The sequence below is a fragment of the Glycine max genome, chromosome 15 (genome assembly GCF_000004515.6).
Source record: "Glycine max cultivar Williams 82 chromosome 15, Glycine_max_v4.0, whole genome shotgun sequence".
Lineage (NCBI taxonomy): Eukaryota > Viridiplantae > Streptophyta > Magnoliopsida > Fabales > Fabaceae > Glycine > Glycine max.
In genome coordinates this window covers 11922004-11938462 of record NC_038251.2, presented here as the reverse complement: position 1 = coordinate 11938462, position 16459 = coordinate 11922004, and the positions used below count along the sequence as shown (strand labels likewise).

Here is a 16459-nt window from a genome sequence, read left to right as displayed (position 1 = left end):
TTGATTGTGCATGTGTTCACATTTCATGCGGAATGCACCAAACACGTGTTAGACCTAATTGGAGTACTTAGTAGGTAATAATGAACGAAGATTTGAATTCCCAATGCCCTTATAAAAAAAATTTTACTCTTATAAAAATAGTTTTTATTAATTAATAAGTAATTTCAAAACCCGGGACTGTGAGCAATGGTTTTATGTTTGTGCCAAAAGAAGGGTAAAGTTTGCACTATGTAAAAAGTGTGTTTGGGTAGGCTCTAATCCTATTTGTTAGGTTGGGTTCTTAGTTCTTTAATGTGCGGATGTTCAAACATTTAAAATAAAATTCAGTGCATGAATTCTAAAATAAATTTAATGATTTATTTTTAAAAAAATGAAGATTAACCAAACCAAAGTTTGGACTGAAAATCCAAACACTCACTAATTTTTGTTATGGGAGGGGAATTTGGGTGGTGGTGGTGTTTTCCATCACGTTGGAATTGTAATTTGATGCTCCATTGCACATCTTAAGCTATCTTTTGGAATTTATAATAAAATAATTTTGCTTATAAAAAAATCAGTAAAATATACATTGGAATTCTGAATAAAAGAAATATACAATAAAAATTTGTTTTGGTTGCATAATTAAGTTGATATACAAGTGATTTGACACAAATGATTAATATGTTGAAATTAAGTTCATGTATTATCTGAGATTAATCATTTAACGAAATCAATTATTAACCATATTTCACTTACTTTCCGATCAAACTCCATATTAGTTGAGTTTATTTTTCTTGACAAAAAATAATAATTTCATATACTAGTCATAGTTGTGAAACCCGACCTGATCACTGACTCTGTGGAAGTGATGGGTCATTGGTTCAACCGGTGGGTCAGTAATTGATCCGGTTTGACCTGATATATATTAAAATTTTAAAATTATATATATATATCTATTATATATAAGTATATAACTAACATTATTTGAGTAAGAAAATTTTATCCATACTCCAAAATCCAAATAACAATTGATAATAATGAGATATCAAAATGATGTCGTAGAGGTGTTCCATTTTTATTTTTTTTATAAATCTGACCGAATCGCATTGGTCCAATCGGGATCCGATACCTAACTGGTCGGGTTTAACTGGATCATCCTGGATCAATTATGTGACCGATCTAATAGTAGAATTGGTTCAGTTAGGCCATCGGATCTTGATTGGACCTCTCCGACCGACCGAACTGAACTGGGTTTCACAACTATGATACTAGTTATATATATATATATATATATATATATATATATATATATATATATATATATATATATATATATATATATATATATATATATATATATATATATATATATATATATATATATATATATATATATATATATATATATATATATATATATATATATATATATATATATATATATTTTAAAAAAGTTACCTTTTAATATCAAATTTATGGAACGGTTTGTTAAAATATTCTAAATTTTGAGTGTGAGTTTAAAGAAATCAACTTAGTCCACGACTCAATCATATTAATTTTTGTTTGTGCTTGACATTTGTAGTAACACAATTAATTATGATAAAAAATATCTTCTTAATTTTAAATTGATTTAAATATGATAAAATTCACTTTTTTTCATAGTAACCAAATTAATTATGATATAAATAAATTTTTTAATTAAAAATTAATTAATTATTATACAAGTTACATTTTTTAAATAGTAACATTATTAATTTTGATAAAAATCACATTTTTTAATTATAATCAAATTAATTACCATACAAGTTACCCTTTAATAATAATAGAATTATTTATTGTGATACAAATTATCCTTTTTAATAGTATCATAATTAATTTGTATCAAAAGAATTTTTTGAGAGTTTGTATCCTAATAATTTAATTGATATTAAAATGATAATTTATATCATAATTAATTTGATTATAGTTACGTATAACTTATATAGTCATTAATTCAATTTCAATTAAAAACATTAATTTTTATCATAATTAATTTAATTACTATTAAAAGGTAACATTTTAAAGAAAGTAACTTGCATATATAATTGCACAACAGAAATATATTTTTGTTTTGTATGTTAATAACATTTATTGAGATATACAACAGAAACGAATTTCCCTAAAAAACTATTGTTAAAAAAATTGTAGGTAGACTTAACAAATATGAGAGTGAGAATAACAAAGCCTAAAAGGGAATGTCGAAGAGGGCAAGCCCATGGCTTAAATTACTGTAGTACGAAAACAGCCCAACCCAGTGACTATTAAAGTTATATATTATCCAGTTTATTGGTTATTGTTTTTTGTGGTGGAGTGTATTTGTTTGTAAACCATCGAGATTTGCGTAAATGTTACATTACTTACTGAACTATGCTAATTTCTTTTTTTATAAAACGAGATACATATTTTAAAGAAAAAAATTTGAAATTTTGACAGCTAATTGAAAAATTAAGATTACAAAAAATATACATTTATAAGTTTAAATACATTTATGAGAAATTCTTTACGTCAATTGTTACCATTACTGATCCATTCGTTGCTATCATGTTGTCTCGTAATACACTCTTTTGCATATCACACTTTATGGTTAGAAACCCTTTTAATCATGTCAATTCTATTTTTGGAAGTATGTGTTGAATTATTTTTGTTTTTGTTTTTTATAATTATTGTCTTACTTTTTTTAGATGATAAGTTATCGAGAAAATAAGATATATAATGACAGTGTAAAAAGTTTTATAAAATCATTCAATTACAACTTATGTATGATAAATTTATTGACTTTTAAAATAATTATCTCAAAGTAATTCAAAGTTAATATATAATTAAATTGTAAAACTAAGAGTGTAAAACTATTTTACATTTATTTTCAATACATAATTAAATTGTAAGTTATTAGAAAGCGATTCTTACTTTTTTTTTTTAGTGAAATTTAAAATTCTATAACTTTAAGTAATCAAAAACACTTTCATAAGTTACTAAAATTTTAATTTCTTCCTACATTTCTTATACAAGCAACATATTTCACCACAACACATTTTAAATTCTCTATAAAAAATGAATTACTCATAGAGTTCCTTGTCCAAACACAAGTTCCACTTAGAAATATTAATTAAATTTTAATATTAGTCTTGAATTAAGTTCTAGTATGCAACATTTCACCAATAATCCATAATTTATCTTTTTAATTTTCAAAATTTTCAAAATGTTCTTGAATTTAATATTAACTAGTAGTCTCAAGTTAAAGTCTTACGTAGGGAGAGATTTGTTACCCACAAATTAATTATCTTATTATAAGAGTAATGATGAACTAACTAAGTTTTTATTTCATAATCAAGAGTGATACATTTGCACTATATATAGAGCTACTGAGAGAGTGAAGTTGTTATGATTGATAGCTTGCAGACAGTAGCAAATCCTATTTTTTTTAGTGGGGCAAACAATAATCTAGTATTTTTTCCAAACAAAAAATTATATAAGTTTTATTTAAAATGATAATAAAAAAATAAAATTGAAAATGATAAAGTGAGTAAAATCAGTATTAATTTATTCTCTCTTTTATCTTTTATAACTATTTACATTCATCTTATTAAAAAAAGTTATCATATGGGACAAAATCTATTTATTTATGGGGACAAAAAAAATATTTATTAAATATATTCAAGTAAAAAAATTTACTTTGTGCGGACAATTGCTCCCACAACCCAATGAGTGGATCTGCCATTGCCTGCAGATAAGCATAACAACTTTTACATAGATAAATGGATAATAATTTAAATACATTTGAATACTGAAACAAACAATTTAAATACATTTGAATTTATGTTGTTGTGGTTTATCCATTACACCCCCTCAAGATGAATGTGTCATCAATAACGTTTATCTTGTGTTAAGTTGTGATGCCACTCGAAACATATATGAATAGCGAAGGATTGCTTTTACTAGTTTGACATCCATATGAGATGATGAATTCCTTTACTCTGTGTTTGGATGGAGTAATTTAACAGGGAAATTCATTTTTTCAAGGAATTTAAAATGATTCATAATAAAATAGCTTGGTTGGATAGAGTATTTGAAAGAATATTTAATTTCTGGTATTTTTATGAATCATTTTGATTGACTAAAATAGTGAGATTTCAAATTCTCTAAAAAAATATAGAATTTGAAATTCTTTTTTCAGAGATGCTCACTCTAACTCACATTCTTGCTCATGACTCTTTTTCGCTCAAAACTCACAACTATAGGTGACCAAAGTTTTTACGGCCGATATCGACATAAGTTGTTTTTCAATGACGTTGGTCGAGATTTTTTCGATCAAATTTTTTTGTATGATGTCAACCAAAGCTATTTTTTGTCGATATCGACTAATATTTTTTTTAGATGATGTTGGTTAGGGTTATTTTCTCACTAACGTCACTCATGGGAAGTTTTTGCTAATGTCGGCCAAGAATTTTTTTTGGCCGTTGTCATCCAGGGTTTTTTAGTTGATGTTGACTAAAAACACCTGTTAAGATTTTTCAACTGACGTTAACTAGGTTTTTCCAGCCAACATCAGCCAAAACTATTTTTAGCCAATATTGGTTAAGGTTATTTTTTAGCCAATGTTAGCTAGGGTGTTTTGGCTGATGTCAACGAGATTTTCTTAGCCGACATTGGTTAGGATTTTTTTTGTTGACATCGACTAGGGTTTTCTGGCTGAGATCAGCCAGAGCTATTTTTTAACCACATTAGCTAGGTTTTTTGATTGATGTTGACTAGGGTTTTTTCTACTAACACTAGCTAGGTATTTTTTTACCAACATCGGGCATGACTATTTTTAGTCGACATCGACTAGGTTCTTACAGTTGACATCCACTAGAGTTTTTTCGGTCGGCATCGATCAGAGTTATTTTTTAGCCAACATCAGCAAAGGTTATTTTATATCTGATGTTGGGTAGGATTTTTTGTTCGACATTGGTCAGGGCTATTTTTTTAGCCAACTTCGACTATGGATTTTTCGGCCAATGTTGACCAATGATGTTTTTCGGCCGACATCGGGTAGGTTTTATTGGTCGGCATCAATCAAGCTATTTTTTAGCCGATATTGGGTAGATTTTTTTGTCAATGTCTACTAGGATTTTTTAGGCCGACGTTGGCTAAAAATAACCTTGGTCAATGTTGTTCGAAAAGACCCTAGTCGGTGTCGGCCAAAAAAACCTTTGTCGACGTTGGTAAAAAAAATCTAGTCAACATTGGCTAAAAAATAGACTTAACCAACGTTAGCCAAAAAATAGTCCCGGTTGAAGTCAACTGACAAATATTCCCGACATATTTTGACAAAAAAAAAATTCTATTTGATGTCGACCGAAAAATAGCTTTAGTTGATGTCGGTTTAAAAATATCACTGGTTGTGGTCAGACAAAACAACCTTAGTTAAAATTATTAATATTTTATATTTATAAATTATTAAAAATTGAAAAAAAATTTAATTAATATTTCAAAATTAGATCGTATTTATTTCTATAAAGTTTAATATTAAAATTTCATCTATTTAAAATATAAAATTAAAATTTTGCATATGGAGGAAATTGAATTATCCTATCCAAACAAAGAATTAAAATGAAAGAAATTTGAATTGATTTATCCAAACAAAATATTTAAAAATGAAAGAAATTAAAATTAAAACAATTCAAATTCTAGACATTTCAAATTCCTTAAAATTTTGAAATTCCTAATTCAAAGACAAGGTTAGGGAATCATCCAGGTTTCCTTATGCCATAAATTGCTTTATGTAGCCTGCACACATAATTGGGATTCTAAGAATCGTTAAGACCAAGGGGATGGGCCATGAATACTTCTTCTTGTAGAACACCTTGTACGAAGGCACTGTTAACGTCCAGTTGGTGCATCTCTCATTGTTGTGCTAGAGCAAGTGTCAAGATAATTTTAATGGTTTGTGGGCAAACAACAGGGGCAAATGTCTCCTTGAAGTCAATCCAAGGGTATTATGTGAAGTCTTTTGCTAACAATCGGGCTTTGTAGCATGAGACAGATTCGTCAACATTACATTTGATCTAAAATAACCACTTGCATCCCATTATATTATGATCTTTTGTAGGAGGAACTAAGGACAACATACCATTCCTTAGAAGTGCATCAAATTCATCAGTTATGGCTTTTCTCCAGTAAGTATGTTTCATGGCCTCACGAACATTTGAGGGATTGAAATTTTTAGTGAGTGGGTGGTTGGATGTTATGAGCAGGTGTTCGGGTTTGAAGATGTTGTTCTTAGATCTGGTAACCTTAGGGAGACTATAGATTGATGGTGTGTTATCTGTGGAAGGGTTAGCAGTAACAATAGTATCTGGAATTTAAGGAGAGTGATTTGAAGAATTACCTGATGCATTTGAACACAAAGGGGCATCTTGAAGTTGATGAGGACGGATAGTTGGTTGAGTATGGAGTGGGTTATGTGTTGGAGTGAGAGGGATAGTGATATGTAAAGGTTGGTTTGTGATTGAGGTTAGGATTTGGGTTGGGAACTTTTGTGTTAGGGTATAGTAGGGAAAAATGTGATCATGTCTAGATGTATATATTTTTTGGGTTTTGGGTTCAAGGCATAGATAGCCATATTGGGACGTTGCATATCCTACAAATATGCATGGCTGATATTTTGGTTGAAGTTTGTTGGATGCATAGGGATGCAATCATGGGAAACATAAGCAACCAAAGGAGTAAAGGTGAGTGGGATTTGGGTTAGTGTGATGTAGGGTTTGGAAGGCTGATTACATATTGAGGATTGGGGTTGGGAGTCTATTGATTAAGTAAGTGGCAGTGCAGAAGGCAAATGCCCAGAATTGGGGGGTAGGTTTGATGTATGAAGGATGGCTTTTTCTGTTTCAACTATATGTCAAAGCTATCTTTCAATGGTGGCATTAATTCTGGTGTGTAGAGGGGTGGAGAAGTGTGTTATTCCATGTGTATTAAGGAACGTTTTTAATTTGATGAACTCACGTGAGTTCATCAAATTAAAGAACTTCTCAACAACAACTTTGAATTTTGGAAATATAATTAAGACATCTGATTTATTATTTAACATGTACAACCAAGTATACTTCGTAAAATGATCAACAAAGATTAAATAATAAGAAAAGCCATCTAATGACCTAGTGGGAGCAGGACCCCAAACATCGGTGTAGATAAGCTCAAGAGGTTGCTTGCTTTTGATACTGGATGTAGAAAAAGGTAGCTTGTGACTCTTGACACTACCACACAAATTTCAAGGTGGAGAATTGCTCTTTATTTCATGAAGGAAAAAGAGATGTCTCATGATACCAAATGGATGCCCTAAAATATGATGCCATGGAGGGTGGTTGGTTGTGATAAATGCTTTGGGTTTGAATGATGGGTGTGGCATGTGGTAGAGGCCATTATTAAGTTGTCCTCTAAGAAGTGGAAACCTTGTCTTTAGATCCTTCAACAAGAAATGGTAAAATAAAAAATCAACCGAGATTGAAAGGTGAAGAGTATGAAAGGGAGTGTGTAGATTTGTTTCACTTGTGAGAGCAATAGGAAGACCCGAGCCATCAACTACAATTATTTGATCATGTCCTTGGTATAATTGTGTGAGATGTAGTTGATCAAGATCATGAGTGATGTGATGTGTGGCCCTATAATCCATGATCCAGTTAGTCACACTCAAGGGCAGCACTCTAACATAATGTGTTGTAGGAGCATTATTGCGCTTTGATGGGTTTGGATAACCATGGATCTTGTAGCATACCTTGGCAATGTGTCCAGTTTTCTTATAGTACTAACAAATAACTTTTTTTTCTGAATTGGATGATGTGGGTCTGCCAGTAGAGGATGAATAGTTTGGGTTGTACCCAGATTGAGTGCTCTTTTATAATAGTTATGCTTTACATTTTGTGTTGCATAAGCAGTGGCTATGGAATCTAGCTGTGGTTCATTGCTCTTTAAGTAATTCTCAAAGTCAATAAGGAGATCATGGAGTTCCTCAAAGCTGGTTGGATTTTCCCGAGTAGTGGTACAGATACTTCTCTATACTCAGCACCAAGACCATTCGAGGTGTGAATGACTATATCAACATCATCCAATGGAGAACTAACGAGAGTTAGTTCATTCAATATTAACTTAATACCATTAAGGTATTCAAAGATAGGTTTCGAGGCCTCTGTGAAGCGGGATAAACACTCCTTCAAATGCATGATTCGAGGTCTTGTCTTGCTAGCGAACAACTTGTGGAGGATATCCCAGGCTTCCTTCGAGGTTTTGACATTTCCCAACATGATGATAACACTGGAGTCAACCGAGGAGATAATTGCATGAAGGATCAATTGATCCTGTCGTTTCTAGGATAGTCCCTGTGAGATGGGACAGAGCACATGATGTGCCATCAACAGAACCTATGAGATCATACCCCATAAGGAGAGCATTGAACTAAACTCTCCATGCACGGAAATTGGCACAAGTAAGTTTGATTGAGGCGTGAGTGTTTGGGGCCACAACTGATAGTTAATTAGTGACTAGAATGGTTTGGATGCCATTAGTGGGAGATGAAGTCCTAGTGGCAGTTGTGGATCGTTTGTTGTTAAGCAAAAGTTACTTATACCATATAAGAGTATTGAAATGTTGTTTTAATATCATAACCAATAGTGATACCATAACAACTTTTACTGATAAATGAATAATAATTTAAATATATTTGAACAAACAAACAATTTAAATGTATTTGAATTTCTGTTGCTTTAGTTTATTCATTACATATTAACTCGAATAATATTGTACTTAATAAAAAATAAAAAAGTTTAGTATTAATTACTTAACTTTAAGAATAGTTTCAAAAGATTCTTAAAGACATCTTGACTTGAAATTCTTATAATGTCATTACATTATGGTATTTTTCTACAATTTTGTTATGCTCTTAACAGTGGAAAGACCATTTTGTCCTTAGATTTAATTAAATAGACTTGCATTTTTATAATTAACTTAAACGGATTATAAAACCAATCTTTCCTTCTAATCTGACTTAACTAAGTTAATTATGATAAAAAAATAATTATTTGAATTATAATTATTGTGAATTTAGAGTTGTATCTCTAATTAGCCAATTTTTACTATAAAACTTGTAATTAGCCTAAAATGCGGTACATATTAACTAATGAAAAATATACCCTATTAATTAATTACGTTGTTCAACACTTTTCAATGCAGGTCTTGCTAAAAAAAAATTCTTTTATTTAGAGTACATATATTTTTTTATTGAAATTAATCCTATTCGATATAGATAAAATTGAACTATAAAACTTTTTTTTTTCAAATATTTAATATAAATATTTCTACATATCCAAAACTCAAACCTAAAATTCGTTAAAATAATCGCTCGCCAATCAATTTACGCGTCTTACTAACCGAATTGGTGTCATCACATGTGTTCCATATTATTCTGCATTTTTAAAACGTGTAAATGGTTACTAAATCTAACTATTTAAGTACTTTGACCAGCTGTTGGATGAATGCTACAATGTGATCTAGCTAATGAAATTTCTGACTTTGTCAGCATATTCTGGCCCATCATCCAATGTCCCATGCATGAGGCCATGAAATCACTAAATGGTACTGCTTTCAGTACTACATGATCTGTTCATACCTCAACTTGAATTCCTAGATGTGAACATCCAAAAATGATAAGGCAACACTGGGTGACCAGCATATTAAAAAAATACCCACAATTATAAAAATAAAAATTTTTGAAAAATACTACATTCAATTCTCCCTTTGCTCTTTCACATGGAACTGGAATACTCACATCACATCAGTATTGACATGACCCTCAATTTTTACTTGCTTAATTTTAGTTTTCATATTTTTCAAACTGTTTGATTTTGTTTTCCATATTTTCAAACATATCCAACATTTATAGAATGTAAAAAAAAGAAGTTAATTCTCATACTTGAATGATTCAATCCAAGACCACACAAGTGTGAACAGGCAATAAAATATCTACATTGCCTAATATATTTGGTAAAAGTATAACAAAAATTATTATATAAAAATTTCTTAAGAGAGTTTTAGAGTGTGAACAACAATGAGCCTTGTCATACTTAATATTATTTAGAAATTATTTAAATAAAATAAAATATATTTCAATCGAAAAACTAATATAAAAATGATATTAATTATAATTATAATAATATACACATTATCTCTTATATCAATCACAAAAAATATCTTAATAATTTTGTCATTTAATTTTTATTTTTTAGTAAAAAAACTCAAATAATTTTCATTTGATATATGCATGTAAGTATTAGATACAAAATTTCAATATTTTAAAACTAATGTAAAAAATGAAAACATTGTTTAACAATATTAAATAATTTTATATATTAAAATTAACCCAATTTAAATTTTTTAACTAGTTATTAAATTTTAATTTAACATAAAAAAGTATAATTACTTTATATACTGAATTTAAATTTAATATACTAATAAAATTTAATTTACATTAAATTATTTTTTAATTTATAAAATTATGTTAAAAGTTACATTATTTGTTAACCTTATTTAATTTTTTTACATTAATTTCAAAATGATAATATTTTACGTCTAATACAAACATACATGTACCAAACGAAAAAATACTTTAGAATTTTGTAATGAAAAATTGAATAAAAAATTTATTAATCTTTTTGTAGATAACACGAGTGATAATGTTGGTATCGTTATAATTCAAATCAATATTAATGTTTTTATTGATTAATTATTCAATTGAAATATTTTTATTTTTATTTATCTAATCAATACCCAAAATATTGAAAATAAAATTACGCTTGAAAATATTTATAAGATAACATTAAAACAATATTATTAAATAAAAATGGTATTTATAATAATAAAAAAACAATAAGATAAGGTGTATTGGTGTTTGCATTCTAAAGCTCCCTTATTACGTATGAAGCTTATGCAGATGGCACGTGGGACGAGAATAACGTGCACTGGAAAATTCAATTGAGGAAGGAGATGGTATGAGGGACCCATCAATAATTTGGCTAAGGAGCTTAATTTGGTTGGTTTCTTTGATGAAGGACCCAATTAATTAGGCCAGTGCTCGTGACTCAGCCCCTATGAGATATATATATGATTTTCCAAATTCATGTTGCTTAAGCAGTCATTGAGCTAATTTATTGATAATTTAGCTTCCAAACTTCTCATTTTTTGATTGAAAAAGCATTTTTTTGCTTCCCGTTATTATTGTTATACAGTGTATGACTTAGGTATTTGAGGTCAACATCGATCCAGCACAAATTCACACAACACGGACCCCGCCTCCATTAAGTGTGCAATTACACGATCTTTCTCTTGTAGGCTGAAAATAATATGAACAATGGCAAATTTATCATTGTCAAAATAATATGAAGAACTTTTTAGTTTGCAATTGGCAAATGATTGATCGCATTTGTTGAAGCTCCTTTTTCAAGCTATATGGTGATCGAGCTGCATGCAAAAATAATTAGAGTTCATTGCTAGATCAATTTAGTATGTTAGAGAAAGATAAAAAGATTGATTTTCTGTAAATAATAATTTGTTGTAAAGTAAAAAGCTACAAAATACGTAACTATTTTTTAATAAGCAAAATTAAACATATATACAGATTAATTTGTAAATTAGCTAAATGATCATTAAGTTATTGTCAAAAGATCAATTATAATGCCTGACAAGGAAGCATACATTTAGGCTCGGTTGAGACATGATGAACATTGATAGATGCAACTTTTCAAAGTAAAATCATGCGGGGTAAATACATAATATTGCATGTTAATTTATATGTTCTTCAAGAATAGAAAATGAACTGCTCCAATATTCTTCCCACTTGAATATTCTGGATGTGGATCCCATTGAAGTGACCCCAAAGGCAAATTTGAGGATTATAACACATTATCGTCGGTAATATTCTGCTCAGAATGTGCCCCCAACATCTTTGGCAGACTCGGGACAGTGGTTTAGAGCGTTTTTCCGCGAGCAAATTAAATACATGAAAAATTAACGCTTGGAAAGTAAGACACAAGTATACAACATTATCATTATATCTCAAAAAGGGTAGAAATTCCCTTGGACAATGACAGCCATATATTGAAAAGGCATAAAAGTAATTGAAAGTGTGAACAATGCATTGCATGTCCATGCTGGCTAACATTAAGGAATATGAGTGTATATTTTGAGCCACAGGAGATAGATAGAAAGAAAAGACTCAAAGAAAGAAAAGAAAATAAGAGAGATGTGAACTGTGAAGTGTGAGGAGTGATAGAAAGAAGGGTTATAAATTTAGATACCTTACAATTTTGTAATTTTATCAATATTTATTATTTTTTAATTTATTTTTTCTTATCACATCATATATACAATCATTATATCCATATTTTTTTTTCTTTTCTGTCTTTGTCTCATTATCTCATAGGTGTCATGGATGTCAAAAATCATTTTTGTAGAAAGCAATAGATATATAAATACTTATGTTATTTCATGTATTGAGAGAGAAAGAAAAAAGAAAGAAATGAGAAAAAGAAGTGAAGATATCACAGGTGATAGGATATGATAAGAATAAAAAAAATAAGAAGAAATAGGAGATATTAAATGAGTGTTTGTGATATGAGTGTTCATATATATTATACAAAAATAATCCTTAGACACTCTATGTGTTAAAGGTAGATGATAAATGATACATTGTGACAAAAAGTAAAGAAAAATATATAAGAGATATGAATGGCGTATCATATTTTATTCTTCTACAAAAATGCGAAAGCACTGTGTAGGTGTATGATGCTGTAAGACTAATGCTCTCACCACAAGAGCAATCCCAAGAAAATGTTAAAGTGGGGACCATCAAAATGAACCCTTATTAGTCCTGTAATTTAGGATATATTTTCCAGCTGTAACACTTCTTGATTGAACCTCAAAATAACAGAACCTCCCTTTCAATTATTAGATCGGGCTGAATTCTCAGGCAGTACTATTTGTTATCTGAGGGGATTCCATATCTCTACAAATAATAATTGCTTTGCATTCTTTTTGTAATGTTCTCTCTTAATTATGTTGTTATTAGGCTTTATAAAGACGATTGTTAATTTGTTAGTGTTATTGAGTATTTGACAAATTTATGTTCGGTTGGAGTCTTCTACGCCCTTGAACAAGCACAAACAAACCGCAAGATATGCATTATACATAATATATATATACACAACACAATGTTCGTTTTCTTTTCTATTTGGTCTATTATGATCAGAACAATAACCTTACTTTCTGTTAAATAATGCTAAACTACAAGCAACGCAATGTAAAGAAGTACTCCATACGGAATAAAAAAAATCATTTTGTACATTTGGTATGAGATATATGTAGACCAATATATTGATTCAATGCAAACTATGAGTGCATTGTTTTGTTGCGACACTGCTTGTGAATTGTGATAAAATAGCATTATTTTTCAGAGAGATTTTAAAAAATTGACCACACATATGTTAAAAAAAATGTGAAGTATCAAGTAGGTAAATAAAAGTGTACTACATCCCGATCTAAATATAAATAAAAATAACTAACTGTACCTATTAAACTACAGGAAATTAAAGAACTTGGATTGTCTATAAATGAACTAGAAATAAATGTTACTACTATAGAAAAGAAAAACCATTTTTGGGTGGTGGAACCTACTGCTGAGGCCGATAGATGAGTGTGCAACTTTATCATTTATTTAATTAAGGCGAATTAACCAGGCTGGAAAGGCACCATGGACGGCCATTTGTGGTGGAAAATTGCCTTTCTAACACCGTTTGCCGTTGACAAATGGTTAATAATTTTACCACAAGCTAGCAAACTTTGGGATTAGTGAATTTGGTGTAGGGGTGCTTTGCCTTTCTCTATTGTTTTGAATTTATCCTTGGATTGTTATTTGAAAATGGTTCCATGGGCATTATGACTTTCAAGCCATTCACATATCGCAATTTGAACGAAGGAAACATGAATATTTAATTGAATGAGTATGTATAGTAATTAAGATAGTGTTTGGTTAAATGACATTAGAAAAAAAAAATTGAATGTATAATTGAAAAGTGTTTCTTTTCACTTTTGTATTTTGATTGTAAAAAGCGTACTATAAGTTTTTTTTTTTAAAAAAAAAAATAGACATCATCAAAAAGTATTCTCGCCACAAATTTAATTACACTCAAAATCATAACGTAACTGTGCGTCATATTTATCTAACATAGTACTAGTAGTATCAATTTCAAATAAGTGTTACTAATGATTGTTATTAAAGCATTAATTAAGGAATTAAATGTAAAAGATATTTATGATCTAAATTATAATAGAGTATAAAAAATCATAAACAACATAATTATTCGTCTTTTAATAAAAATAATTTTATTTTAAATTTCTTAATCAATATTATTGTGACACTAATTAACATTTATCATTTCAAATTACATAAATTTGATGCCCACACAAAGAAGACTTGTATATATATCTATATTAAATTTGTCTAAACCAATGTCACTTGTCAATGTAAAGTGCACTTCAGGCCCAATATGTTATCTCCATTTTCACGTAGTTACTTATCTAGTGTTATTTAAACCTTCACCAAGTGTTACATGTGTGTATGTGTGGCGGGCGAGGAAGATGACAAGAGGCAAAAATATATAACTTTATTGAAAGAAATTTATGAACAGTAGTGCAATAAACATATATAGGCACAAAGGGACAGAAGAAGCAATTTGTATAGCACAGATCCAACGCATTTCCTCCCCCCAAAGAAATAAACAATCAGATGAATCCAAGTCCAACTAGCTTCACACTCTACACCTCAACCACTTCTTGCGTTTCCTTTACGTCTCTCCAACACTTTATTATTACCACCTTCAACTATACACATATCCTATCCTATTATATGCACACCATATTTTAACCTAATTTAACCATACTCACCTAAATAAACAACTTATGTTAGCTTCAGAGTGAGACACTCCACCTCACACATATCTAACTAAAACGAAAACGGACCTCACTCACTAAATTAGTAAAAAAGTAAAACAAAAAAACTACTACCTAACTATAATAACCATGTATAATAGTTAAATTAACCTCCACCTAAGTTTCTTGTTCTTATTGGTGTTTAAAGTTTCAAAAATGGCTGCTTTCTGTTAAAGTAAAAACGTGTCGGTGTGTTCTGATATTATTCCCTTTTCACTTTCTTTTCTCCTTTATTTTTAAATAAAAAAAAATTGCAACATTAAATAAAAGGCTAACAGGAGAAGAATACTACTACTATTACCCCACACACCAAAACTAGCAACACCCTTCTCTTCTCTTCACTTTTCTTTCTCTTTCTCTACATAGTTTCTTTTTCACTCTCTTATTCTTCTTTTCTAAGCAACAACAGCAACCTCATTCCTCGGATCCTAAGAAAATGGGAACCAGAGTGTGGTGTTGTTTCGTGATGTTCCTCTCTCTCAATGCTCTTGCAATAGCATTGGAAGATCACAACCTTAAAACGACGTCGAAGGATGACATCAAGTGCACTCCTTGCGGTCAAATTCCCTCGCCGCCTCCACCCTCTCCGCCGCCGCCAGCTCCGACCACTACCTACTGCCCTCCGCCGCCATCGCCTCCAAGCTCCGGCGGTGGTGGTGCTTACTATTACTCCCCGCCGCCACCCTCTCAGTACACCTACTCCTCGCCGCCGCCGCCGGCGTCCACCAGCGGAGGCGGTGGCGGTGGCGCGTACTACTACCCACCGCCGAGAGGGTACTACCCAACGCCGCCTCCTCCCAACCCAATTGTGCCCTATTTCCCGTTTTACTACCATACCCCTCCGCTGTCGTCCACGGCGGCGCCTCCGCCGGTGAAAGGCTCGTTGGTCTGTGCCAGTGCAATTTCATTGTTAACTCTTTTTATTGCATTTCTCTAAGAAAAAAGAAAGAGAGAAAAAGGAAAATGGTGGGAATAAGTGCACAAATTAGCAGATCTCGGGAAAGTGAAAGTGAGGTGAGTCCAAGCAAGGACAGTGAGCTTATTTCCCATTTTGCCCCTGAACTTGTTTCAATTTCAAGCATCATATGATAAGAAGAATCACTTTTCTTAGTGGTAATTTAATGTAGGTTGATCTGCAATTTGTTGACAATTTGTAATTGTATTTAGACTTTTGGTTTTGGTTAGTATGAAAAAATTTAAAAATTGAAGAATGTTCTAATTAATTTCCATTTATTTACTACTTTGTGATGTAAATTTTGGCCTATGAGGTGAGTTTATTTATTGGGGGCAATAATTGTAGGTTGGGCTAGGCGGTGGCTAAAGAAAATAAGTAGGGCACGTTGTGAAACAGGAAATTGAAGGTGTTGGCATGTGGTTGATAATGATACTAATGATGGATACGGTGACTGTTGGAAGAGTCACTCAG

The 16459-nt window shown here is 30.6% G+C and overlaps 1 protein-coding gene across 1 annotated transcript; it reads left to right on the top strand.

The window, feature by feature from the left end:
• The first annotated feature begins 15316 nt into the window (after positions 1–15316).
• LOC100809037 (leucine-rich repeat extensin-like protein 6) lies at positions 15317–16236 on the top strand. Its single transcript, XM_003546291.5, has one exon. It carries the CDS (start codon positions 15470–15472, stop codon positions 15968–15970), a length of 501 nt encoding a protein of 166 aa, XP_003546339.1. The 5' UTR covers positions 15317–15469; the 3' UTR covers positions 15971–16236.
• Positions 16237–16459: the final 223 nt, after the last annotated feature.